The 25,373-nt window shown below is 47.4% G+C and overlaps 1 protein-coding gene across 2 annotated transcripts in view; it reads right to left on the reverse strand.

Annotated features, from left to right (window-relative positions):
- Positions 1 to 19,714, reverse strand: part of HSPA12B (heat shock protein family A (Hsp70) member 12B) — a 91,897-nt gene extending 72,183 nt beyond the window's left edge. Inside the window, exons 1-2 of one of the 2 annotated variants that reach the window (XM_069745093.1) lie at positions 19,566 to 19,714; positions 9,048 to 9,093 (exon numbers count right to left, since the gene is read on the reverse strand). In XM_069745093.1, coding sequence (XP_069601194.1) covers positions 9,048 to 9,090 — 43 coding nt within the window. In that variant the 5' untranslated portion in view covers positions 9,091 to 9,093; positions 19,566 to 19,714. The remainder of the gene's footprint in view (positions 1 to 9,047; positions 9,094 to 19,565) is intronic. The other variant, XM_069745094.1, reaches the window with a different exon arrangement.
- Positions 19,715 to 25,373: the final 5,659 nt, after the last annotated feature.

The following is a 25,373-nucleotide window of genomic DNA, read 5'->3' on the forward strand; positions in this document are numbered from 1 at the left end:
AAACAGAAACCTGTGAAACCCATAAAGGCAACAGGTTTCTGCTAATAACCAAGAAAAATTATCTTTCACAATTGGTGCAGAATCCAACCAGAGGAGCAGCACTTTTAGACCTAATACTATCTAATAGACCTGACAGAATAACAAATCTGCAGGTGGTTGGGCATTTAGGAAATAGCGACCACAATATTGTGCAGTTTCACCTGTCTTTCACTAGGGGGACTTGTCAGGGAGTCACAAAAACATTAAACTTTAGGAAGGCAAAGTTTGACCAGCTTAGAGATGCCCTTAATCTGGTAGACTGGGACAATATCCTCAGAAATGAGAATACAGATAATAAATGGGAAATGTTTAAGAACATCCTAAATAGGCAGTGTAAGCGGTTTATACCTTGTGGGAATAAAAGGAATAGAAATAGGAAAAACCCAATGTGGCTAAACAAAGAAGTAAGACAGGCAATTAACAGTAAAAAGAAAGCATTTGCACTACTAAAGCAGGATGGCACCATTGAAGCTCTAAAAAACTATAGGGAGAAAAATACTTTATCTAAAAAACTAATTAAAGCTGCCAAAAAGGAAACAGAGAAGCACATTGCTAAGGAGAGTAAAACTAATCCCAAACTGTTTTTCAACTATATCAATAGTAAAAGAATAAAAACTGAAAATGTAGGCCCCTTAAAAAATAGTGAGGAAAGAATGGTTGTAGATGACGAGGAAAAAGCTAACATATTAAACACCTTCTTCTCCACGGTATTCACGGTGGAAAATGAAATAATAGGTGAAATCCCAAGAAACAATGAAAACCCTATATTAAGAGTCACCATTCTAACCCAAGAAGAGGTGCGAAACCGGCTAAATAAGATTAAAATAGATAAATCTCCGGGTCCGGATGGCATACACCCACGAGTACTAAGAGAACTAAGTAATGTAATAGATAAACCATTATTTCTTATTTTTAGTGACTCTATAGCGACAGGGTCTGTTCCGCAGGACTGGCGCATAGCAAATGTGGTGCCAATATTCAAAAAGGGCTCTAAAAGTGAACCTGGAAATTATAGGCCAGTAAGTCTAACCTCTATTGTTGGTAAAATATTTGAAGGGTTTCTGAGGGATGTTATTCTGGATTATCTCAATGAGAATAACTGTTTAACTCCATATCAGCATGGGTTTATGAGAAATCGCTCCTGTCAAACCAATCTAATCAGTTTTTATGAAGAGGTAAGCTATAGGCTGGACCACGGTGAGTCATTGGACGTGGTATATCTCGATTTTTCCAAAGCGTTTGATACCGTGCCGCACAAGAGGTTGGTACACAAAATGAGAATGCTTGGTCTGGGGGAAAATGTGTGTAAATGGGTTAGTAACTGGCTTAGTGATAGAAAGCAGAGGGTGGTTATAAATGGTATAGTCTCTAACTGGGTCGCTGTGACCAGTGGGGTACCGCAGGGGTCAGTATTGGGACCTGTTCTCTTCAACATATTCATTAATGATCTGGTAGAAGGTTTACACAGTAAAATATCGATATTTGCAGATGATACAAAACTATGTAAAGCAGTTAATACAAGAGAAGATAGTATTCTGCTACAGATGGATCTGGATAAGTTGGAAACTTGGGCTGAAAGGTGGCAGATGAGGTTTAACAATGATAAATGTAAGGTTATACACATGGGAAGAGGGAATCAATATCACCATTACACACTGAACGGGAAACCACTGGGTAAATCTGACAGGGAGAAGGACTTGGGGATCCTAGTTAATGATAAACTTACCTGGAGCAGCCAGTGCCAGGCAGCAGCTGCCAAGGCAAACAGGATCACGGGGTGCATTAAAAGAGGTCTGGATACACATGATGAGAGCATTATACTGCCTCTGTACAAATCCCTAGTTAGACCGCACATGGAGTACTGTGTCCAGTTTTGGGCACCGGTGCTCAGGAAGGATATAATGGAACTAGAGAGAGTACAAAGGAGGGCAACAAAATTAATAAAGGGGATGGGAGAACTACAATACCCAGATAGATTAGCGAAATTAGGATTATTTAGTCTAGAAAAAAGACGACTGAGGGGCGATCTAATAACCATGTATAAGTATATAAGGGGACAATACAAATATCTCGCTGAGGATCTGTTTATACCAAGGAAGGTGACGGGCACAAGGGGGCATTCTTTGCGTCTGGAGGAGAGAAGGTTTTTCCACCAACATAGAAGAGGATTCTTTACTGTTAGGGCAGTGAGAATCTGGAATTGCTTGCCTGAGGAGGTGGTGATGGCGAACTCAGTCGAGGGGTTCAAGAGAGGCCTGGATGTCTTCCTGGAGCAGAACAATATTGTATCATACAATTATTAGGTTCTGTAGAAGGACGTAGATCTGGGTATTTATTATGATGGAATATAGGCTGAACTGGATGGACAAATGTCTTTTTTCGGCCTTACTAACTATGTTACTATGTTACTATGTTACTATGTATGTTACTTAGTTGAGGAGCGGTGGCAGTGTGAGGGGGTTACCGGGGCTGGGAGTTCCAGTCCTCCCACCAAAGTCCTATTCTGTGTTGTCGCCGCTGGTCAACAAGATGCTGATATAAAGGATCAGTGGCGCCTTTCAGCGGAGAAAGATCAGCCACGCCTGGTATTAACAGTAAAGCAGTGGAAAATATCAACTGATGATGCGGAGGGCATACATAAGACAAGGGGTGAGGTCGCCTCCAGTTCTGTGGAGGAGACTGAGCCCCTTGCGTCTGATGAGGTCAAAATGTCACTCCCTGTTGTCACTGGTCCAGCAAGAGTGAATGTGGTGGTGGGTATGGATGAGGAAAACTCTTTGTCTAGGGCTGTGGTTGCTGGTTTGGTGGAGGTTGAGGGGGTAATGGAGGTGGGTAATAATGATACTGTTGGTGTGGATGTTGTCGCTGGTCCGGTTGCCCCCCCCCCCCAGTGGTGGCAGCACCCATCAGAAATTATGCCACTGTCACCTCCGGCGGAAATAGGACGTCCTCCTAGTCTCCGGGCTCTGGGGACGGCATGATGCAGCGAGGGTCGAGAGGTTGATCTATCCTTCTGGATAGAGAGGCAAGGCCTCGGGACCTTCAGAGAGCAAAGGGGGGGATACAATGTGGTACCTCCCATAGCGGGGCTGGGTAGTGTGCGTAGGAATGTGGTCCGTCTTCGGTGGAAGAGCAGTGATACGTGTCCTCCAAGGTCTAAGGTTGTGGAGCTCCTGCTGAGGATGGGCTTCAAGGCGATTGATATCTACACTTTGATACATCCCTATTCCATGCCTGAGTTTGATGTCAGCTTTGTTCGGCCAGAGGGGCTTGAGCTCTTCTGGTCGAACTATGAGTTGGCAAAAAATGAGCCCGGCCGGCGAGACTTTGCCATTCAGGCGGTGTCTCACTGAAACCAAGTCAAGAAAGTGACCGTGATGACCTGTAACGAGTTGATTTCTTATGACAGCATGACGTGGCTTGGCCGGTATGGAGAGGTGGTGGAAATGCCACAGGCTGCCCAACATGGCAGATGTGTTTAAAGCTAAGAGGGAGTGGAGACTCAGGCCCTCCTATTGGTCTCTTGCGGCCGAGCCATACAGCGGAGTGGCGGTCCTTTTTACCGCACCTTGGAATGCCGACGGGTTATTGAGTTAGAAATGGGGAGGTGCCTGATCTTAGATGTCCTCATGAAGGGACAAGAGCTCCGTCTCATCAACATCTATGGTCCCCAATCTAAGTGGGACCGGAAGTGTCTCTTTATGAGGATCAAGCCCTACCTTTTTATAAGTCAGCAGGTTGTCTTTGGAGGGGACTTCATTGCTGTCACGAGGCCCCGAGATAGAGGAGGTTCCAGAGACAAGCTGACTTATGATAGCGTCGCCCTTAATAGTATAGCTAGTGAGGCTCGCCTGGTGGATGTCCACATTCGGCACACACCAGGTCACGAGGGGTTAACCTATCACAGAGGTAACTGTAGGTCCAGGATAGATAGGTTTTATTTAAAGGAGGAAGCTGTCTCTTCAGCAGTGTCTGTTGTTGAGGTGGAGTTCTCCGACCACTGTTTGATTTTGTTTTCTCTGAATGTTACAGAGTCCTCCGGATGGGAAGAGGCTTTTGGAGGCTCAATTCGTCTGTCTTGGAAGAAGCGGAGATAAGACAGTCCTTTGCTTATGAGGTGTCAGTATGATAGACACGCATCTTTGGTTTTTGAGAGGAATTACGGGAAGTACCGCTCGCCTGACCCTTACAGAAAGTGCAAGATGTCAGTGAATAGTAAAGTGGTTATAGGACTGGTCGACACTACGGGGTCCCTGAGGCGATCCAGATCAGGGATCCTGGAGGTTGTCAGATCCTTCTACTCGCACCTCTTGGGGAAGAGGGATCTTGATTGGAATGAGATGTCGGCTTTCCTTTCTGAAGCCGTCCCCGAACCAGGGGTAGACCCCTCTCTTGACGTTTTGACAGAAATGATGAGGCAAGAGGAAGTTAAGTTGGCGATTGAAGGGCTTGCCCAAAAAAATTCGCCTGGTCCAGATGGCTTAACATCTGAATTCTATAAGACCTTTAAGGATGTTTTGGTTCCCCTCTTGATTGAGGTATTCAATAAGTGTCCTTCCTCGGACATTCTGCCGAAGTCAATGAGGAGGTCTGCTCTGATCATCTTGTCAAAGGGTAAGGACCCATCTTGCATTGAGAATTGGCGTCCCATAGCGCTTCTCAATGCAGACAGGAAGGTTCTGGCAAAGGTGCTATTTAATCGGCTGGTGAAATTTTTACCCCGACTCCTTTCAGGGGCCCAGCATTGCTCTGTTCCAGGCCGCAGCACATTTAGTGTTGTGCTCTGTGTCCGAGAGGCAGTGGAGCAGGGTAGGGCTGGTCACTGGAAGGGGTACATGCTGTCACTGGACCAGGCAAAAGCGTTTGATCGGGTTGATCATGAGTACCACTGGTCCATCCTTCTGAGATATGGCCTGCCGGGGGGGGGGGGGGGGGTTTGTTGATTGGCTTAAGACCATGTATAGTGGGGCAGAGAGTTTCCCGCTTGTGAATGGTTGGATTGGCAGCTCTTTTGAGGTTGGGTCTGGTGTTTGCCAGGGTTGTCCCTTGAGCCCGCTGCTGTACGTGTTTGCGATTGACCCACTTCTTAGGAGGGTGGATCGTGGAGTCTCCCTCGTCCCTCACAATGGGCGTCAGTGCACGCATAGTGAACATGGGATTCCGCGGAGACGGACACGCGGTGCGTCTTTCCAGACCGCATCATGTCAATTTATCTTGCGGAAACGTGATAAATCACCCGTACAATGTATTGTATGCTGTGAATCTGCACGGTTCAGTGATCAAAGGAGTATCCTGCATTCAATAGCCGGCAGTGGACATGTGCTGCTCCCAAAGCGCTGCCAATTACTGACTGTGTGCATTCGGCCTAAGTGTTCCATGTACGTGGATATCCTCTTTTTCAGCACTATATAGGGCTATACTGTAATTGTAGCTTTTATTTCATGTGAGCTGCTGTCAGTCACTTAAGGCTGCGGCTGATCTCCTGTGAGAACAAGTTATCAGTGTGTATAAACTTCACAGCCTGATGTTTCTTTCTTCCCTGCCTGAGATCTGTCAGTGGAGTAAAGCTCGGACACCATGCACACATTACAGGGGCCATCCTCCATTTCTGCTGTTTTAGGCATCTGTGCCCTCTGCCTCTTCTCTGATGATTTTGTGGAGCATTCGACCTCCTCTCTGATGATTTTGTGGAGCCCTCAGCCACCTCTATGATGACTTCTTGGAGTCCTCTGCCTCTTCTCTGATGATTTTATGGAGCATTCGACCTCCTCTATTTTGATTCTGTGGAGCACTCGGCCTCTTCTCTGACAACTTTGTGGAGCCCTCGGCCTCCTCTCTGACGACTTCTTGGAGTCCTCGGCCTTCTCTCTGATGACTTCTTGGAGCACTTGTCCTCTTCTCTGATGATTTTATGGAGCCCTCAGCCTCCTCTCTGACTTCTTGGAGCCCTCGGCCTCTTCTCTGACAACTTTGTGGAGCTTTCGGTCTCCTCTCTGATGATTCTGTGGAGCTTTTGGCCTCCTCTCTCATGGTTTTGATGAGCTTTCAGCCTCCTCTCTGATGATTTTGTGGAGCCTTCGGTCTCCTCTCTGATTATGTGGAGCCCTCAGCCTTCTCTCTGATTTTGTGGAACCTTCGGTCTTCTCTCTGATGATTCTGTGGAGCCCTCAGCCTCGTCTCTGATGATTCTGTAGAACCTTCGGTCATCTCTCTCATGATTTTGATGAGTTTTCGGCCTCCTCTCTGATGATTCTGTGGAGCCTTCGGTCTCCTCTCTGATGATTCTGTGGAGCCTTCGGCCTCCTCTCTGATGATCCTGTGGAGCCCTCAGCCTCCTCTCTGATGATTCTGTGGAGCCTTCGGCCTCCTCTCTGATGATTCTGTGGAGCCCTCAGCCTCCTCTCTGATGATTCTGTAGAACCTTCGGTCTTCTCTCTCATGGTTTTGATGAGCCTTCAGTCTCCTCTCTGATGATTCTATGGAGCCTTCGGCCTCCTCTCTCACGGTTTTGATGATCTCTCAGCCTCCTCTCTGTTGAGTTTGTGGAGCCTCGGCCTCTGTTTCGGTGACATCATCCTGCCTGTTGTGGCCCGTGGACGCCTGGACTTCAGCCTTCAGTAGATGGAAGTTGGGCGTTGTCATTATTTCTGTTCCTTTTCTCTCCAAACATCCTCTGAGAAAGGAGGAGAAGGAAATACCTTTCTGAAGGTTTCCTCTTATCAGCGGCTGTGATCTGCTCCTCGGCTGCCTTCTTCTCATGTGGCCTCCAGAATAAACATTTCCCCTTGCTTGGCTCTGGCCGTTGCTCGGGTGCTGGGTGAGATCTCCCATCTGGCAGCTATTTGATGGGCTCTGTGCATTTACAGGAGACACAGATATGAGCTCCATCGTACATTGCCTCCTCCATCGGACGCTCCCTGAGTGAGGAGTCAGCCCGGACCTGTACATAATCTGGAAATATGGCGCGGGCAAGAAGATGGGCTCACCGGAATGGATCAGTCATCCCGGAGACAAAGCGTCCCTCCGACAATCCGGACAATGCTCCGTGCGGCTGGGAAGCATTTCTAACAGATAATGTCATGTCCTTAAATCATCTGTGCTGCTGTGGACATTACACTTCCAATACAATAGACGTAAAAAAGCAACTGACAATCCTGATTACTAAATCCCCGAATCCCAATCAATTATTTCATTGCAGAAACCTGCAGTATCAGGCACTATGCACATATTGGACAGGGGTGTGCTTTAGTTGACCAGGGGTGTAATTTTGTTGAACCAGGGTATGGTTTTGTTGAGAAAAGGTTTAGATCAGGTGAGAATGGGCGTAGTTTTGTTGAGCAGAGGTGTGGTGTAGTAGAGCAGGGGTGTGGTGTAGTAGAGCAGGGGTGTGGTGTAGTAGAGCAGGGGTGTGGTGTAGTAGAGCAGGGGTGTGGTGTAGTAGAGCAGGGGTGTGGTGTAGTAGAGCAGGGTGTGGTGTAGTAGAGCAGGGGTGTGGTGTAGTAGAGCAGGGTGTGGTGTGGTAGAGCAGGGGTGTGGTGTGGTAGAGCAGGGGTGTGGTGTGGTAGAGCAGGGGTGTGGTGTGGTAGAGCAGAGGTGTGGTGTGGTAGAGCAGGGGTGTGGTGTAGTAGAGCAGGGGTGTGGTGTAGTAGAGCAGGGGTGTGGTGTAGTAGAGCAGGGGTGTGGTGTAGTAGAGCAGGGGTGTGGTGTGGTAGAGCAGGGGTGTGGTGTGGTAGAGCAGGGGTGTGGTGTGGTAGAGCAGGGGTGTGGTGTGGTAGAGCAGGGGTGTGGTGTAGTAGAGCAGGGGTGTGGTGTGGTAGAGCAGAGGTGTGGTGCGGTAGAGCAGGGGTGTTGTAGAGCAGGGGTGTGGTGTAGTAGAGCAGGGGTGTGGTGTAGTAGAGCAGGGGTGTGGTGTAGTAGAGCAGGGGTGTGGTGTAGTAGAGCAGGGGTGTGGTGTAGTAGAGCAGGGGTGTGGTGTAGTAGAGCAGGGGTGTGGTTTGGTAGAGCAGGGGTGTGGTGTAGTAGAGCAAGGGTGTGGTGTAGTAGAGCAGAGGTGTGGTTTGGTAGAGCAGGGGTGTGGTGTAGTAGAGCAGGGGTGTGGTGTAGTAGAGCAGGGGTGTGGTTTGGTAGAGCAGGGGTGTGGTGTAGTAGAGCAGGGGTGTGGTGTAGTAGAGCAGGGGTGTGGTGTAGTAGAGCAGGGGTGTGGTTTGGTAGAGCAGGGGTGTGGTGTAGTAGAGCAAGGGTGTGGTGTAGTAGAGCAGAGGTGTGGTTTGGTAGAGCAGGGGTGTGGTGTAGTAGAGCAGGGGTGTGGTGTAGTAGAGCAGGGGTGTGGTTTGGTAGAGCAGGGGTGTGGTGTAGTAGAGCAGGGGTGTGGTGTAGTAGAGCAGGGGTGTGGTGTAGTAGAGCAGAGGTGTGGTGTAGTAGAGCAGGGGCGTGGTGTAGTAGAGCAGGGGCGTGGTGTAGTAGAGCAGGGGCGTGGTGTGGTAGAGCAGGGGCGTGGTGTGGTAGAGCAGGGGTGTGGTTTGGTAGAGCAGGGGTGTGGTTTGGTAGAGCAGGGGTGTGGTGTAGTAGAGCAGGGGTGTGGTGTAGTAGAGCAGGGGTGTGGTGTAGTAGAGCAGGGGTGTGGTGTCCATGAGTCGGAGTGTTTCAATTGAGCAGGCGTCTGGATCAGTTGAGCAGCGGTGTGGCTTTGTTCAGCAAAGGTGTGCTTTATTTAAGACAGGGTGTAGTTTTGATGGTTTTGATGAGCCAGGGTGAGATTTAATTTAGCCAGAGTGTGGTTTAATTGAGCTGGGGTGTGGTTTAGTTGGACTAAGGTGCGGTTTTGTTGAGCCCGGGTGTGGTTTTGGTGGGAAGGGGTGTGGATTAATTGAGCTGGGGTGTGGTTTAGTAAAGCCAGGGTGTGGCTTAGTTGAGCAGGGGTGTGGCTTAGTTAGGCAGGGGTGGATCGGAACGTCTATTCCAGTTAAATCCCACATACAGCTCTTTATAATAGCATGTGATTCTCTCACCTATCCGCAGCGTTCCCATCCTGCTGTCCAGCAACGTGGTCATCACCTAGAAATACAGAACCAGAATTATTTTACCTTCAGAGCACAAAATTTCATAAAGAACCCCAGACATACTCGTAATGCTGTGAACTTGAAGGACCAAAACTGGAAGGAGGCAGTCCCAGGAAAAACAGATTCTGGTGACCACTGGTCTATACTGCAGACATATGTGTAGCAAAATTAATCCTTTTCAAGAAATTGACTGCAGTCCTATGTAACACCATAGATAACAGTGATAACTCTCTGAGTACAGATAATGTAGTAGATGTCACCTGCAGTCCTATGTAACACCACAGATAACACAGTGATATATTTCTGAGTACAGCTAATGTAGTAGATGTCACCTGCAGTCCCATGTAACAGGTGATGGTCAGAGTGAGGAATACAAATTAAGCTGTAGGTTAGGGATGATGGGAGTTGTGTTCTGGACATTATTATTAGCTGCTAGAATATTGATTACATAGGGGGTCTCCTGCTGTAAGGGTGTAGGATGGGGGCGCTACTGGGTGGAAGCCTGGGGGGAGCAGTGTTTAGTCACTGGGTGGTCTGCTCATCTCTGTCTTCAGTCAGGTCACATATTGGGGGCTGTGTACAATGTACCAAGATTCAGGGACCACCAGCATTTGCGCAGTCCTATGCAAATTCAGCTTTATCATCTACTATATAATTGTCTAAGGGTCACTTCCATCTGTCTGTCCTTCTGTCTGTCACGGTTATTCATTCGCTGATTGGTCTCACCAGCTGCCTGTCATGGCTGCCGCGACCAATCAGCGACGAGCACAGTCTGGAAGAAAATGGCCGCTCCATACTCCCCGCAGTCACTGCCTGTCGCCCGCATGCTCCCCACCAGTCCCCGCTAACACAGGGTTAATGCCGGCGGTAACGGACCACATTGTGCCGCAGGTAACGCACTCCGTTACCGCCGCTATTAACCCTGTGTGTCCCCAACTTTTTACTATTGACGCTGCCTATGCTGCATCAATAGTAAAAAATGTAATGTTAAAAATAATAAAAAACAAAACAAAAAATCTGCTATTCTCATCCTCCGTAGTTGCTTGCGCCAGTTTCTGGTGGCAAAGATGGTATGGCAGAAGGACCTGCCATGACGTCACGGTCATGTGACTGCGACGTCATCACAGGTCCTGCGCTCATACCAACCCTGGGACAGGAAGCTGCCGTGGACAACAAGGGGCCCTCGGAAAGGTGAGTATATGTTTATGTTTTATTTTTTAACCTGTGACAAACCTGGCTGCGCAATATACTACGTGACTGGGCAATATACTACGTGGCTGGGCAATATACTACGTGGCTGCGCAATATACTACGTGACTGGCCAATATACTACGTGACTGGGCAATATACTACGTGACTGGGCAATATACTACTTGGCTGGGCAATATACTACGTGGCTGCGCAATATACTACGTGACTGGGCAATATACTACGTGACTGGCCAATATACTACGTGACTGGGCAATATACTACGTGACTGGGCAATATACTACGTGACTGGGCAATATACTACGTGATTGGGCAATATACTACGTGACTGGGCAATATACTACGTGGCTGGGCAATATACTACGTGGCTGGGCAATATACTACGTGACTGGGCAATATACTACGTGGCTGGGCAATATACTACGTAGCTCTGTGCTGTATACTACGTCACTGGGCAATATACTACATGGCTCTGTGCTGTATACTACGTCACTGGGCAATATACTACGTGGCTGCGCAATATACTACGTCACTAGGCAATATACTACGTGACTGGCCAATATACTACGTGGCTGGGCAATATACTACGTGGCTGGGCAATATACTACGTCACTAGGCAATATACTACGTGGCTGTGCAATATACTACGTCACTAGGCAATATACTACGTGACTGGCCAATATACTACGTGGCTGGGCAATATACTACGTGGCTGGGCAATATACTACGTGGCTGGGCAATATACTACGTGGTTGGGCAATATACTACGTGGCTGGGCAATATACTACGTGACTGGGCAATATACCACATGACTGGGCAGTATACTACGTGGCTGGGCAATATACTACGTGGCTGGGCAATATACTACGTGGCTGGGCAATATACTACGTGGTTGGGCAATATATTACGTGGCTGGGCAATATACTACATGGCTGGGCAATATACTATGTCGCTGGGCAATATACTACGTAACTGGGCCATATACTACGTGACTGGGCAATATACCACATGACTGGGCAATATACTACATGGCTGGGCAATATACTACGTGACTGGGCAATATACTACGTGGCTGGGCAATATACTACGTGACTGGGCAATATACTACATGGCTGCGCAATATACTACGTGACTGGCCAATATACTACGTGGCTGGGCAATATACTACGTGACTGGGCAATATACTACGTGATTGGGCAATATACTACGTGGCTGGGCAATATACTACGTGGCTGGGCAATATACTACGTGGCTGGGCAATATACTACGTGACTGGGCAATATACTACGTGGCTGGGCAATATACTACGTAGCTCTGTGCTGTATACTACGTGACTGGGCAATATACTACGTGGCTGGGTAATATACTACATGGCTCTGTGCTGTATACTACGTCACTGGGCAATATACTACGTGGCTGGGCAATATACTACGTCACTAGGCAATATACTACGTGACTGGCCAATATACTACGTGGCTGGGCAATATACTACGTAGCTCTGTGCTGTATACTACGTGACTGGGCAATATACTACGTGGCTGGGTAATATACTACATGGCTCTGTGCTGTATACTACGTCACTGGGCAATATACTACGTGGCTGGGCAATATACTACGTCACTAGGCAATATACTACGTGACTGGCCAATATACTACGTGGCTGGGCAGTATACTACGTGACTGGGCAATATACTACGTGGCTGGGCAATATACTACGTGACTGTGCAATATACTACGTGACTGGGCAATATACTACGTGGCTGGGCAATATACTACGTCACTAGGCAATATACTACGTGACTGGCCAATATACTACGTCACTAGGCAATATACTACGTGGCTGGGCAATATACTACGTGGCTGGGCAATATACTACGTGGCTGGGCAATATACTACGTCGCTGGGCAATATACTACGTGGTTGGGCAATATACTACGTGGTTGGGCAATATACTACGTGGCTGGGCAATATACCACATGACTGGGCAATATACCACATGGCTGGGCAATATACTACATGGCTGGGCAATATACTACGTAACTGGGCCATATACTACGTGACTGGGCAATATACCACGTGACTGGGCAATATACTACATGGCTGGGCAATATACTACGTGGCTGGGCAATATACTACGTGGCTGGGCAATATACTACGTGGCTGGGCAATATACTACGTGGCTGGGCAATATACTACGTGACTGGGCAATATACTACGTGGCTGCGCAATATACTACGTGTACTGCGTGGGCTGTGCAATGTACTGCGTGGTCTGTGCTATACACTACGCATACATATTCTAGAATACCCGATGCGTTAGAATCAGGCCACCATCTAGTTGTACAGATAAACATCTTAAGATCATTGCTTTTTATCACTCAGTGGTGTCACTAAGCCCCCCAAATCATCAGTCAGCCCACTGAATCACGAGTCCAGCACCCTGAATGATAAATCTGCCCCCGAGTCATCAGTCGGCCCCCCGAATCGTAAGTCCAGTACCCCAAATTATTTGTCTGCTCCCAAATTATAAGTCAGTTCCCCAAATCATAAATCCTGACCCCCAAATCATATCTGCCTAGTGCCCCCCGAATCATCAGTCAGCTCCCCGAATATTGAGTCCAGCACCCTCAATTATGAATCTGCCCCCGAATCTTCAGTTCAGACCCCCAAATCGGAAGTAAAACCCCCCAAATCTTCTGTCAGCTCCCTAAATCATAAATCCAGACCCTCAAATAATAAGTCCGACCCTTGAATCATCAGTCAGCTCCCCAAATATTAGGTCCAGCACCCTCAGTTATAAATCTGCCCCCAAATCATCAGTCCAGACCCCCAAATCATAAGTAAAAAAACCCAAATCTTCTGTCCGCTCCCCGAATCATAAATCCACACTCCCAATTCATAAGTCTATACCCCTGAATCATGGGTCCAGCACCCTCAATTATAAATCTGCTCCCTGAATCATCAGTCTGCCCCCAAAATCATAAGTCCAGTACCACGAATTATATGTCTGCCCCCTTAAGTTATAAGTCAGACCCCCAATCTTTGATCAGGTCCCTGAATCATCAGTCAGCCCCCTGAATCATAAGTCCAGCACCAAGTATGTCAGCCCTCTGAATCATTAATCTAGTCCAACAAGTTATAAATCCAGCCTCCCGAATCAAAATCAGCCCCCCGAATGATAAGTCGGCCCCCCGATTGATAAGTCGGCCCCCCGAATAAGTCGGCCCCCCGAATGATAAGTCGGCCCCCCGAATGATAAGTCGGCCCCTTGAATCATAAGTCCCCCTCACCAGATCATAAGTTAGGCTCCAGAATAGTAATTCAGCTCCCTGAATCATATATCAGCCCCCCAAATCATAAGTCCAGCCCCCAGGATCATCCGCACCGCACATTACCAGGACGTTATTATCCACGGATGCTCTTTCGTCCCTCTTTTGCCAGCAATGGCAGCTGAAACCTCATTCGTGCTGCCCGATGTGGATTTGGGGGTCGGTTTCCTGCACAGTGGGGATTTGGGGTCGGATCTTTGCCCTGTAAGGGTTTGGGGGTTGGTTTCTTGCCCTATTGAGGATTTGAGGGTTAGTTTCTTTCCTGGTGGTGATTTGGGGGTTGGTTTCTTGTCCAGTGAGGATTTAGTGGTCAGTTTCTTGCATAGTGGGGATTTGGGGGTTGGTTTCTTGCAGGTGAGGATTTGGGGGTCAGTTTCTTGTCTGGTGAGGATTTAGTGGTCAGTTTCTTGCCCGGTGAAGATTTTGGGGTCCGTTTCCTGTATGGTAGGTATTTGGGGGTCAATTTGTTGCATGGTGGGTATTTGGGGGTCAGTTCCTGCATGGTGGGTATTTAGAGTTTGGTTTCTTGCCCAGTCGGGATTTGGGGTCGGCTTCCTGAAAGATGGGTATTGGGGGTACAATTTCTTGTATGATGGGTACTTGGGATTTTGTGCATGGTGGCGATTTCGGGGTTGGTTTCTTGCCCAGTGGGGATTTGGGGGTCAGTTTCTTGCATGGTAGGGATTTGAGGGTCGGTTTCTTGCACGGTGGGGATTTGAGGGATGGTTTCCTGCACGGTGCAGATTTTGGGGGTCATTTTCCTGCATGGTGCGGATTTGGGGGTCAGTTTATTGAATGGTGGGTATTCTGGGTTCAGTTTCTTGCACGGTATGGATTTTGGGGTTGATTTCTTGCCCAGTGGAGATTTTGGGGTCAGTTTCCTGCATGATGGGTATTTGAGGATCATTTTCTTGCATGGTGGCTAATTAGGGGTTGATTTCTTTCCCATTAGGGATTTGGGAGTCAGTTTCTTGCACAGTGAAGATTTGGGGGTCCATTTCCTGCATGGTGGGTATTTAGGGGTCGATTTATTTGACTGTGGCGATTTGGATGTCGGTTTGTTGCCCAGTGGGTATTTGGGGGTCTGTTTCTTTCCCAGTGTGGATTTGAGGGTTGGTTTATTGCACGGTGGGGATTTGGGGTTTGGTTTCTTGCCAAATGGGGACTTTAGGGTGATTTCTTGCCTGGTGGGCATTTGGGGGTTGGATTCCTGCACAGCGCGGATTTAAGGGTCGGTTTCTTGCTTAGTGGGGACTTGAGGGTCGGTTTCCTGCACGGTGCGGAATTGGGGGTCGGTTTCCTGCACGGTGCGGATTTGAAGGTCGGTTTCTTGAACAGTGGGTATTCTGGCATCGGTTTCTTACACAGTGGGGATTTTAGGGTCGTTTTCTTACCCAGTGGAGATTTTGGGATTGGCTTCCTGCATGGTGGGTATTTGGGTACTGTTTTTTTGCCTAGTGGGCATTTGGAGTCCATTTCCTGCATGATGGGTATTTGGGGATCGGTTTCTTGTATGGTGGCTATTTGGGGATTGATTTCTTTCCCATTGGGGATATGGGAGTCAATTTCTTGCACGGTTGAGATTTTGGGCTCCATTTCCTGCATGGTGGGTATATAGGGGTCGATTTATTTGACGGTGGTGATTTGGGTGTCAGTTTCTTTCCCAGTGGGTTTTTGGGGTCTATTTCTTTCCCAGTGTGGATTTGAGGGTTAGTTTATTGCATGGCGGGGATTTGGGGTTCGGTTTCTTGCCAAGTGGGGACTTTAGGGTGGTTTCTTGCCTGGTGGGCATTTGGGGGTTGGATTCCTGAATGGCGCGGATTTAAGGATTGGTTTCTTCCCAGTGGGGACTTGAGGGTCAGTTTCCTTCAGGTTCAAATTTGGGGGTTGGTTTCTTGCACAGTGGGGAATTGAGGGTTGGTTTCTTGCACGGTGGGGATTTGGTTGTCGGTTTCTTGCATGGTGCAGATTTGGGGGTTGGTTTCCTGCACGGTGTGGATTTGGGGATTGGTTTCTTGAACGGTGGGTATTTTGAGATTGGTTTCTTACACTGGGAATTTTGGGGTCCCTTTCTTGCCCAGTGGATATTTTGGGGTCGGTTTCTTGCCCAGTGGGATTTGAGGGTCGGTTTTTTGCCCACTGGGGATTTGAGGGTAGGTTTCTTGCACGATGGGGATTTGAGGGTCGGTTTCTTGCACGATGGGGATTTGAGGGTTGGTTTCTTGCCCAGTGGGGATCTGAGCTTCGGTTTCTTGCACGATGGGGATTTGGGGGTCAGTTTCTTGCCCATTGGGGATTTGAGGGTTGGTTTCTTCCCATGTGGGGATTTGAGGTTCGGTTTCTTGCACGGTGGGGATTTGAGGGTCGCTTTCTTGCCCGGTGGGGATTTGGGGGTCAGTTTCTTTCATGGTGGGGAATTGAGGGTCGGTTTCTTGCACGGTGGGGATTTAAGAGTCGGTTTCTTGCACGGTGGGGATTTGAGGGTCGGTGTCTTGCACGGTGGGGATTTGGGGGTTGGTTTCTTGCACGGTGGGGATTTGAGGGTCGGTTTCTTGCACGGTGGGGATTTATAGGTCGGATTCTTGCCCGCTGGGATTTGGGGGTCGTTTTTTGCACGGTGTAGATTTTGGGGGTCGGTTTCTTGCACATTGGGGATTTGAGGGTCTGTTTCTTGCACGTGGGGATTTGAGGGACGGTTTCTTAGACGGGGGATTTGAGTGTTGGTTTCTTGCATGGTGGGGGTTTGAGGGACTGTTTCTTGCATGGTGGGGATTTGAGGGTCGGTTTCTTGCATGGTGGGGATTTGAGGGTTGGTTTCTTGCCTGGTGGGGATTTGGGGATCGGTTTCTTGCCTATTCAGGATTTGAGTTTTGGTTTCTTGTCCGATGGGGATTTGATTGTCGGTTTCTTGCACGGTGGGGATTTAGGGGTCAGCTTCTTGCACGTGGGGATTTGAGGGTCGGTTTCTTGGACAGTGGAGATTTAAGGGTCGGTTTCTTGCACGGTGTGGATTTGGGGGTCGTTTCTTGCATGGTGGGGATTTTGGGGGTAAGTTTCTTGCACATTGGGGATTTGAGGGTGTTTCTTGCACGTGGGGATTTGAGGGACGGTTTCTTGGACAGGGGGATTTGAGTGTTGGTTTCTTGCACGGTGAGGATTTGAGGGACTGTTTCTTGCCCATTGGGGATTTGAGGGTCGGTTTCTTGCACGGTGGGGATTTGGGGGTTGGTTTCTTGCACGGTGGGGATTTGAGGGTCGGTTTCTTGCACGGTGGGGATTTATAGGTCGGATTCTTGCCCGCTGGGATTTGGGGGTCGTTTTTTGCACGGTGTAGATTTTGGGGGTCGGTTTCTTGCACATTGGGGATTTGAGGGTCTGTTTCTTGCACGTGGGGATTTGAGGGACGGTTTCTTAGACGGGGGATTTGAGTGTTGGTTTCTTGCATGGTGGGGGTTTGAGGGACTGTTTCTTGCATGGTGGGGATTTGAGGGTCGGTTTCTTGCATGGTGGGGATTTGAGGGTTGGTTTCTTGCCTGGTGGGGATTTGGGGATCGGTTTCTTGCCTATTCAGGATTTGAGTTTTGGTTTCTTGTCCGATGGGGATTTGATTGTCGGTTTCTTGCACGGTGGGGATTTAGGGGTCAGCTTCTTGCACGTGGGGATTTGAGGGTCGGTTTCTTGGACAGTGGAGATTTAAGGGTCGGTTTCTTGCACGGTGTGGATTTGGGGGTCGTTTCTTGCATGGTGGGGATTTTGGGGGTAAGTTTCTTGCACATTGGGGATTTGAGGGTGTTTCTTGCACGTGGGGATTTGAGGGACGGTTTCTTGGACAGGGGGATTTGAGTGTTGGTTTCTTGCACGGTGAGGATTTGAGGGACTGTTTCTTGCCCATTGGGGATTTGAGGGTCGGTTTCTTGCACGGTGGGGATTTGAGGGTTGGTTTCTTGCCCAGTGGGGATTGGTTTCTTGCCCGGTGGGATTTGGGGGTCAGTTTCTTGCCCATTGGGGATTTGAGGGTCATTTTCTTGCATGGTGGGGATTTGAGGGTTGGCTTCTTGCCCAGTGGGGATTGGTTTCTTGCCCATTGGGGATTTGGGGGTCGGTTTCTTGCCCGGTGGGATTTGGGGGTCAGTTTCTTGCCCATTGGGGATTTGAGAGTCTGTTTCTTGCATGGTGGGGATTTGAGGGTTGGCTTCTTGTCCAGTGGGGATTAGTTTCTTGCCCATTGGGGATTTGGGGGTCAGTTTCTTGTCCGGTGGGATTTGGGGGTCGATTTCTTGCCCATTGGGGATTTGAGGATCGGTTTCTTGCACAGAGGGGATTTGAGGGTCGGTTTCTTGCCTGGTGGGGATTTGGGGATCGGTTTCTTGCCTGTTGGGGATTTGAGTTTTGGTTTCTTGCCTGATGGGGATTTGATTGTCGGTTTCGTGCACGGTGGGGATTTGGGGGTCGGCTTCTTGCACATGGGGATTTGAGGGACGGTTTCTTGGACGGGGCAATTTGAGTGTTGGTTTCTTGCATGTGGGGATTTGAGGGATGGTTTCTTGGACGGGGGATTTGAGTGTCGGTTTCTTGCACGGTGGGGATTTGAGGGTCGGTTTCTTGCATGGTGGGGATTTGAGGGTTGATTTCTTGCCTGGTGGGGATTTGGGGATCGGTTTCTTGCCTATTGGGGATATGAGTTTTGGTTTCTTGCCCGATGGGGATTTCATTGTCGGTTTCTTGCACGGTGGGGATTTGGGGGTCAGTTTCTTCCACGGTGGGGATTTGGGGGTTGGTTCCTTGCACGGCGGGGATTTGAGGGTTGGTTTCTTGCACGGTGTGGATTTGGGGGTCTGTTTCTTGCCCTGTGGGATAGTTTCTTGCCCATTGGGGATTTGAGGGTTGGTTTCTTGCCCAGTGGGGATTGGTTTCTTGCCCAGTGGGGATTTGGGGGTCGGTTTCTTGCCCATTGGGGATTGGTTTCTTGCCCGGTGGGATTTGGGGGTCAGTTTCTTGCCCATTGGGGATTTGAGGGTCGTTTTCTTGCACGGTGGGGATTTGAGGGTTGGCTTCTTGCCCAGTGGGGATTGGTTTCTTGCCCATTGGGGATTTGGGGGTTGGTTTCTTGCTTGGTGGGATTTGGGGGTCAGTTTCTTGCCCATTGGGGATTTGAGGGTCTGTTTCTTGCATGGTGGGGATTTGAGGGTTGGCTTCTTGTCCAGTGGGGATTAGTTTCTTGCCCATTGGGGATTTGGGGGTCGGTTTCTTGTCCGGTGGGATTTGGGGGTCGATTTCTTGCCCATTGGGGATTTGAGGGTCGGTTTCTTGCCCATTCGGGATTTAAGGGTTGGTTTCTTCCCATGTAGGGATTTGAGATTTGGCTTCTTGCATGGTGGGGATTTGAAGGTCGGTTTCTTGCCCGGTGGGGATTTGGGGGTTGGTTTCTTTCACGGTGGGGATTTGGGGGGTCGGCTTCTTTCACGGAGGGGATTTGAGGGTCGGTTTCTTGCACGGTGGGGATTTGAGGGTCGGTTTCTTGCACGGTGGGGATTTGAGGGTCGGTTTCTTGCACGGTGGGGATTTGGGGGTTGAGTTCTAGCCCAGTGGCAATATGGGGGTAAGTTTCCCGTCTGGCCCTGTTCACACAGCGGTGGACATTAAACAAATCAGTCTCGTCTGATGATTTCGCCAGTCGTATTATCGGAGCTGTCGGTAAACATTAGTCTGCGCTTTACTTCTGGTCACACGATGATGCGGTAATGACGATGGGATTGGTGGGGACCATCAGCATGGGGGTCCGGTGTGAGGAGACACTCTGCATCTGGTCAGATCGGGTAATGTCGCAGACGCTGTCGGCCCCCACAAAAGCAGCAGTATGTGATCCTGTAGTGAATGTGACTGCACCCCACAAATCTGCCCGCAGAGGTGATGTAGTCCGTACGCCGTACCTCAGTGTTCGGGGGTCCGCTGCCCGGCTCCGGACAGTTTTGCGCTGTTCTTGAGGCTCCTGTAGATCCGGATTATTGGCTGCGGGGGAGAAAGTCTTCGTTCTCCTCTGAAGTGAAGTTCATTCTCGGTTTTCCTCTGGCTGCAGTCTGATCCTCGCTTCCTCTGGGCAGTAACTCCCCGCTCAGCGCTGCCTCACACTGCTGCCGCCCCAGATGTGGAGGGCGGAGGCTGAGCCGGCATCCCCCGGGAGGAAACGCCGCACACTCAGCTCTGCTACATCTCAGGCTGCCGACACATCACTGACCGGGTGTTACCAATTATTACTAGTTACTGGACAGCTGCAGTCCTATGTAACACCACAGATAACACAGCGATGGGACGTACTGAAAGAATAAAGAAAAAGAATGAACATAATAACTTATAGAGGTGTTATAGATTTCTTATGCAGCTTGGATATGAAATGAACATGAAATATATGTAGATAATAGGAGAATGAACAAAGATCCCATATAAACGGGTGTATATTATATTCCCGGAGCTTTACAGGTGGGGAATGAACAATATGTAGATAACACAGGAATAGCACAGATAATGTAATATACACCTGCGTATGTGGGATCTGTGTTCATTCTCCTATTATCTACAGATATTTCATGTTCATTCTCCACCTATCTGGCTCAGGGAATATAATATACACCTGTTTTTACGTATCTATGTTGATTTCCTAATTGTCTACATATATTTCATGTTCAGTTCATATCCAATCCATATCCATATCCAAATAACTCTTTGAGATCAGATAATGTAGTAGATGTCACCTGCAGTCCCATGTAACACCACAGATAACACAGTGAGTACTCTCTGCATACAGGTAATGTAGTAGATGTTACCTGCAGTCCTATGTAATGCCACAGATAGCACAGTGATAATTCTGAGTACAGATAATGTAGTAGATGTCACCTGCAGTCCTATGTAACACCACATATAATAGTGATAACTCTGAGAACAGATAATGTAGTAGATGTCATCTGCAGTCCTATGTAACACCACAGATAACACAGTGATCACTCTCTGAGTACAGATAATGTAGTAGATGTCACCTGCAGCCCTATGTAACCACAGATAACACAGTGATAACTCTCTGAATACAGATGATGTGGTAGATGTCACCTGCAGTCCCATGTAGCACCACAGATGACCTCACAGACCTGTATCTATACATAGTCTGTTAGCATTTCCTCTGTTCTTTCTTTTCTCTCATCTCTGACTCCCTCACTTCCTCCTCTGCTCTGGATAGTTCAGAGAGGTTTCAGTCCCCTCTGGAATGTTCTAGGTCCTATAAAGACAGAAGTGCCCCCATAAAAAATGGCTAAGGGTAAAATACAAAAAATCTCATAGAAAATATAATAAATAAGTCATCCAATTACCGAAAAAAAAGATATACCCATATTGTTACTGTACAAGTTCACACCTTCACCAGACCACATATTATACCACCAAATAGAGACCTAATAATACCACACACAAGAGTCAAATACTGTCACACCATGACCAGAGCACATATTACAGCCCTACCACATAGTGACCGAATAATGCCACTTACAAGGGACAAATACTGCCACACTGCGACCGGACCACATATTACCACCATATAGTGATTGAATAATACCACATGCAAAAAACAAATACCACCACACCATGACCAGACCACAAATTACCACCATATAGTGTCCGACTAATACCACAAAAGACAAATATTGCCACACCATGATCAGACCACATATTACCACCACATAGTGACCGAATATTGCCATAAACAAAGGACAAATACCGCCACTCCATGACCAAACCACATATTACTACCACAAAGTGACATAATAATACCACCACATACGAGGGACAAATACTGCCACACCATGACTTGTCCACATATTACCACCATATAGTGACCAAATAATGCCACATCTAAAAGGGACAAAATATCACCACACCATCACTGGACCACATAGTGACCAAATAGTGCTACATACAAAGGACAAATACTGCCAGACCATGGCCAGATCACATATTACCACAACATAGTGACCGAATAATACCACATACAAGGAAACAAACGCTGTACCATGAGCCAACCTCATATTACCTCCATATAGTGACCACATAATGCTACATCCAAAGAACAAATACCACCACACGATGACCGGACCACATATTACACCACATAGTGACCAAATAATACCACATACAAGGGACAAATACCGCCACATCACACACCATGACGAGACCACATATTACCACCACATAGTGAGTGAATAATGCCACATAGAAGGGACAAATACTACCACACCGTGACCGGACCACATATTACTACCACATAGTGACATAATAATACCACATACAAGGGACATATACTGCCACACCATGACTTGTCTACATGTTACCACCACATAGTGACCAAATAATGCCACATCTAAAAAGGGACAAATATTGAAACACCATGACCGTAAAACATAGTGACCAAATAAAGCCACAAAGTACAAATACTGCCAGACCATGGCCAGGTCACATATTACCACCACATAGTGACCCCCCCCATTTTTTTCCTGCTGTACTTGATCCTCCTCCTCCTCTGGTTATTCTTATGCTGCACTTGGTACTTCTCGCCTTCAGGTTATTCACATGCTGTATTTGGTACTTTTCACCCCCTAGTTATTCTCATGCTGTATTTGGTACTTCTCACCCTCCGGTTATTCTCATGCGGTATTTGGTACTTCTCACCCTCCGGTTATTCTCATGCTGTATTTGGTACTTCTCACCCTCCGGTTATTTTCATGCTGTATTTGGTACTTCTCACCCTCCGGTTATTCTCATGCTGTATTTGCTACCTTTCACCCTCCGGTTATTCTCATGCTGTATTTGGTACTTCTCACCCTCCGTTTTTTCTCATGCGGTATTTGGTACCTTTCACCCTCCGGTTATTCTCATGCTGTATTTGGTACTTCTCACCCTCCGGTTATTCTCATGCTGTATTTTTTCATTCTCACCCTCCGGTTATTTTCATGCTGTATTTTGTACTTTTCACCCTCCAGTTATTCTCATGCTGTATTTGGTACCTTTCATCCTCCGGTTATTCTCATGCTGCATTTGGTCATTCTCACCCCCCAGGTTTTCTCATGCTGTATTTGGTACTTCTCACCCTCCGGTTATTCTCATGCTATATTTGATACTTCTCACCCTCTGGTTATTCTCATGCTATATTTGATACTTCTCACCCTCCGGTTATTCTCATGCTTTATTTGGTCATCCTCACCCTCCGGTTATTCTCATGCTATATTTGATCCTTCTCACTCTCTGGTTATTCACATGCTGTATTTGGTACTTCTCACCCTCCGGTTATTCTCATGCTGTATTTGGTACTTCTGATCCTCCGGTTATTCTCATCCTGTATTTGGTCATTCTCACCCTCCGGTTATTCTCATGCTGTATTTGGTACTTCTCACCCTCCGGTTATTCTCATGCTGTATTTGGTCATTCTCACCCTCCGGTTATTTTCATGCTGTATTTTGTACTTTTCACCCTCCAGTTATTCTCATGCTGCATTTGGTACCTTTCATCCTCCGGTTATTCTCATGCTATATTTGATCCTTCTCACCCTCCGGTTATTCTCATGCTATATTTGATCCTTCTCACCCTCCGGTTATTCTCATGCTGTATTTGATACTTCTCACCCTCCGGTTATTCTCATGCTATATTTGATCCTTCTCACCCTCCGGTTATTCTCTTGCTGTATTTGGTACTTCTCACCCTCCGGTTATTCTCATGCTGTATTTGGTACTTCTCACCCTCCGGTTATTCTCATGCTGTATTTGGTCATTCTCACCCTCCGGTTATTTTCATGCTGTATTTTGTACTTTTCACCCTCCAGTTATTCTCATGCTGTATTTGGTACCTTTCATCCTCCGGTTATTCTCATGCTATATTTGATACTTCTCACCCTCTGGTTATTATCATGCTGTATTTGGTACTTCTCACCCTCCGGTTATTCTCATGCTTTATTTGGTCATTCTCACCCTCCGGTTATTCTCATGCTGTATTTGGTAATTCTCACCCTCCGGTTATTCTCATGCTATATTTGATCCTTCTCACCTTCCGGTTATTCTCATGCTATATTTGATCCTTCTCACCCTCCGGTTATTCTCATGCTGTATTTGGTACTTCTCACCCTCCGGTTATTCTCATGCTGTATTTGGTACTTCTCACCCTCCGGTTATTCTCATGCTGTATTTGGTACTTCTCACCCTCTGGTTATTCTCATGCTATATTTGGTACTTCTCACCCTCCGGTTATTCTCATGCTATATTTGATCCTTCTCACCCTCCGGTTATTCTCATGCTGTATTTGATACTTCTCACCCTCCGGTTATTCTCATGCTGTATTTGGTACTTCTCACCCTCCGGTTATTCTCATGCTGTATTTGATACTTCTCACCCTCCGGTTATTCTCATGCTATATTTGATCCTTCTCACCCTCCGGTTATTCTCATGCTATATTTGATCCTTCTCACCCTCCGGTTATTCTCATGCTGTATTTGGTACTTCTCACCCTCCGGTTATTCTCATGCTGTATTTGGTACTTCTCACCCTCCGGTTATTCTCATGCTGTATTTGGTCATTCTCACCCTCCGGTTATTTTCATGCTGTATTTTGTACTTTTCACCCTCCAGTTATTCTCATGCTGTATTTGGTACCTTTCATCCTCCGGTTATTCTCATGCTGCATTTGGTCATTCTCACCCCCCAGGTTTTCTCATGCTGTATTTGGTACTTCTCACCCTCCGGTTATTCTCATGCTATATTTGATACTTCTCACCCTCTGGTTATTATCATGCTGTATTTGGTACTTCTCACCCTCCGGTTATTCTCATGCTTTATTTGGTCATCCTCACCCTCCGGTTATTCTCATGCTGTATTTGGTACTTCTCACCCCCCGGTTATTCTCATGCTGTTTTTGGTACTTCTCACCCTCCGGTTATTCTCATGCTGTATTTGGTACTTCTGATCCTCCGGTTATTCTCATCCTGTATTTGGTCATTCTCACCCTCCGGTTATTCTCATGCTGTATTTGGTACTTCTCACCCTCCGGTTATTCTCATGCTGTATTTGGTACTTCTGACCCTCCGGTTATTCTCATGCTGTATTTGGTACTTCTCACCCTCCCCTTATTCTCATGCTGTATTTGATACTTCTCACCCTCCGGTTATTCTCATGCTGTATTTGGTACTTCTCACCCTCTGGTTATTCTCATGCTATATTTGGTACTTCTCACCCTCCGGTTATTCTCATGCTATATTTGATCCTTCTCACCCTCCGGTTATTTTCATGCTATATTTGATACTTCTCACCCTCCGGTTATTCTCATGCTGTATTTGGTACTTCTCACCCTCCGTTTTTTCTCATGCGGTATTTGGTACCTTTCACCCTCCAGTTATTCTCATGCTGTATTTGGTCATTCTCACCCTTTGGTTATTCTCATGCTGTATTTGGTACTTCTCACCCACCGGTTATTCTCATGCTGCATTTGGTACCTTTCATCCTCCGGTTATTCTCATGCTGCATTTGGTCATTCTCATCCCCCAGTTTTTCTCATGCTGTATTTGGTACTTCTCACCCTCCGGTTATTCTCATGCTGTATTTGATACTTCTCACCCTCTGGTTATTATCATGCTGTATTTGGTACTTCTCACCCTCCGGTTATTCTCATGCTTTATTTGGTCATTCTCACCCTCCGGTTATTCTCATGCTGTATTTG

This window comes from Ranitomeya imitator, chromosome 1 (genome assembly GCF_032444005.1).
Source record: "Ranitomeya imitator isolate aRanImi1 chromosome 1, aRanImi1.pri, whole genome shotgun sequence".
NCBI lineage: Eukaryota > Metazoa > Chordata > Amphibia > Anura > Dendrobatidae > Ranitomeya > Ranitomeya imitator.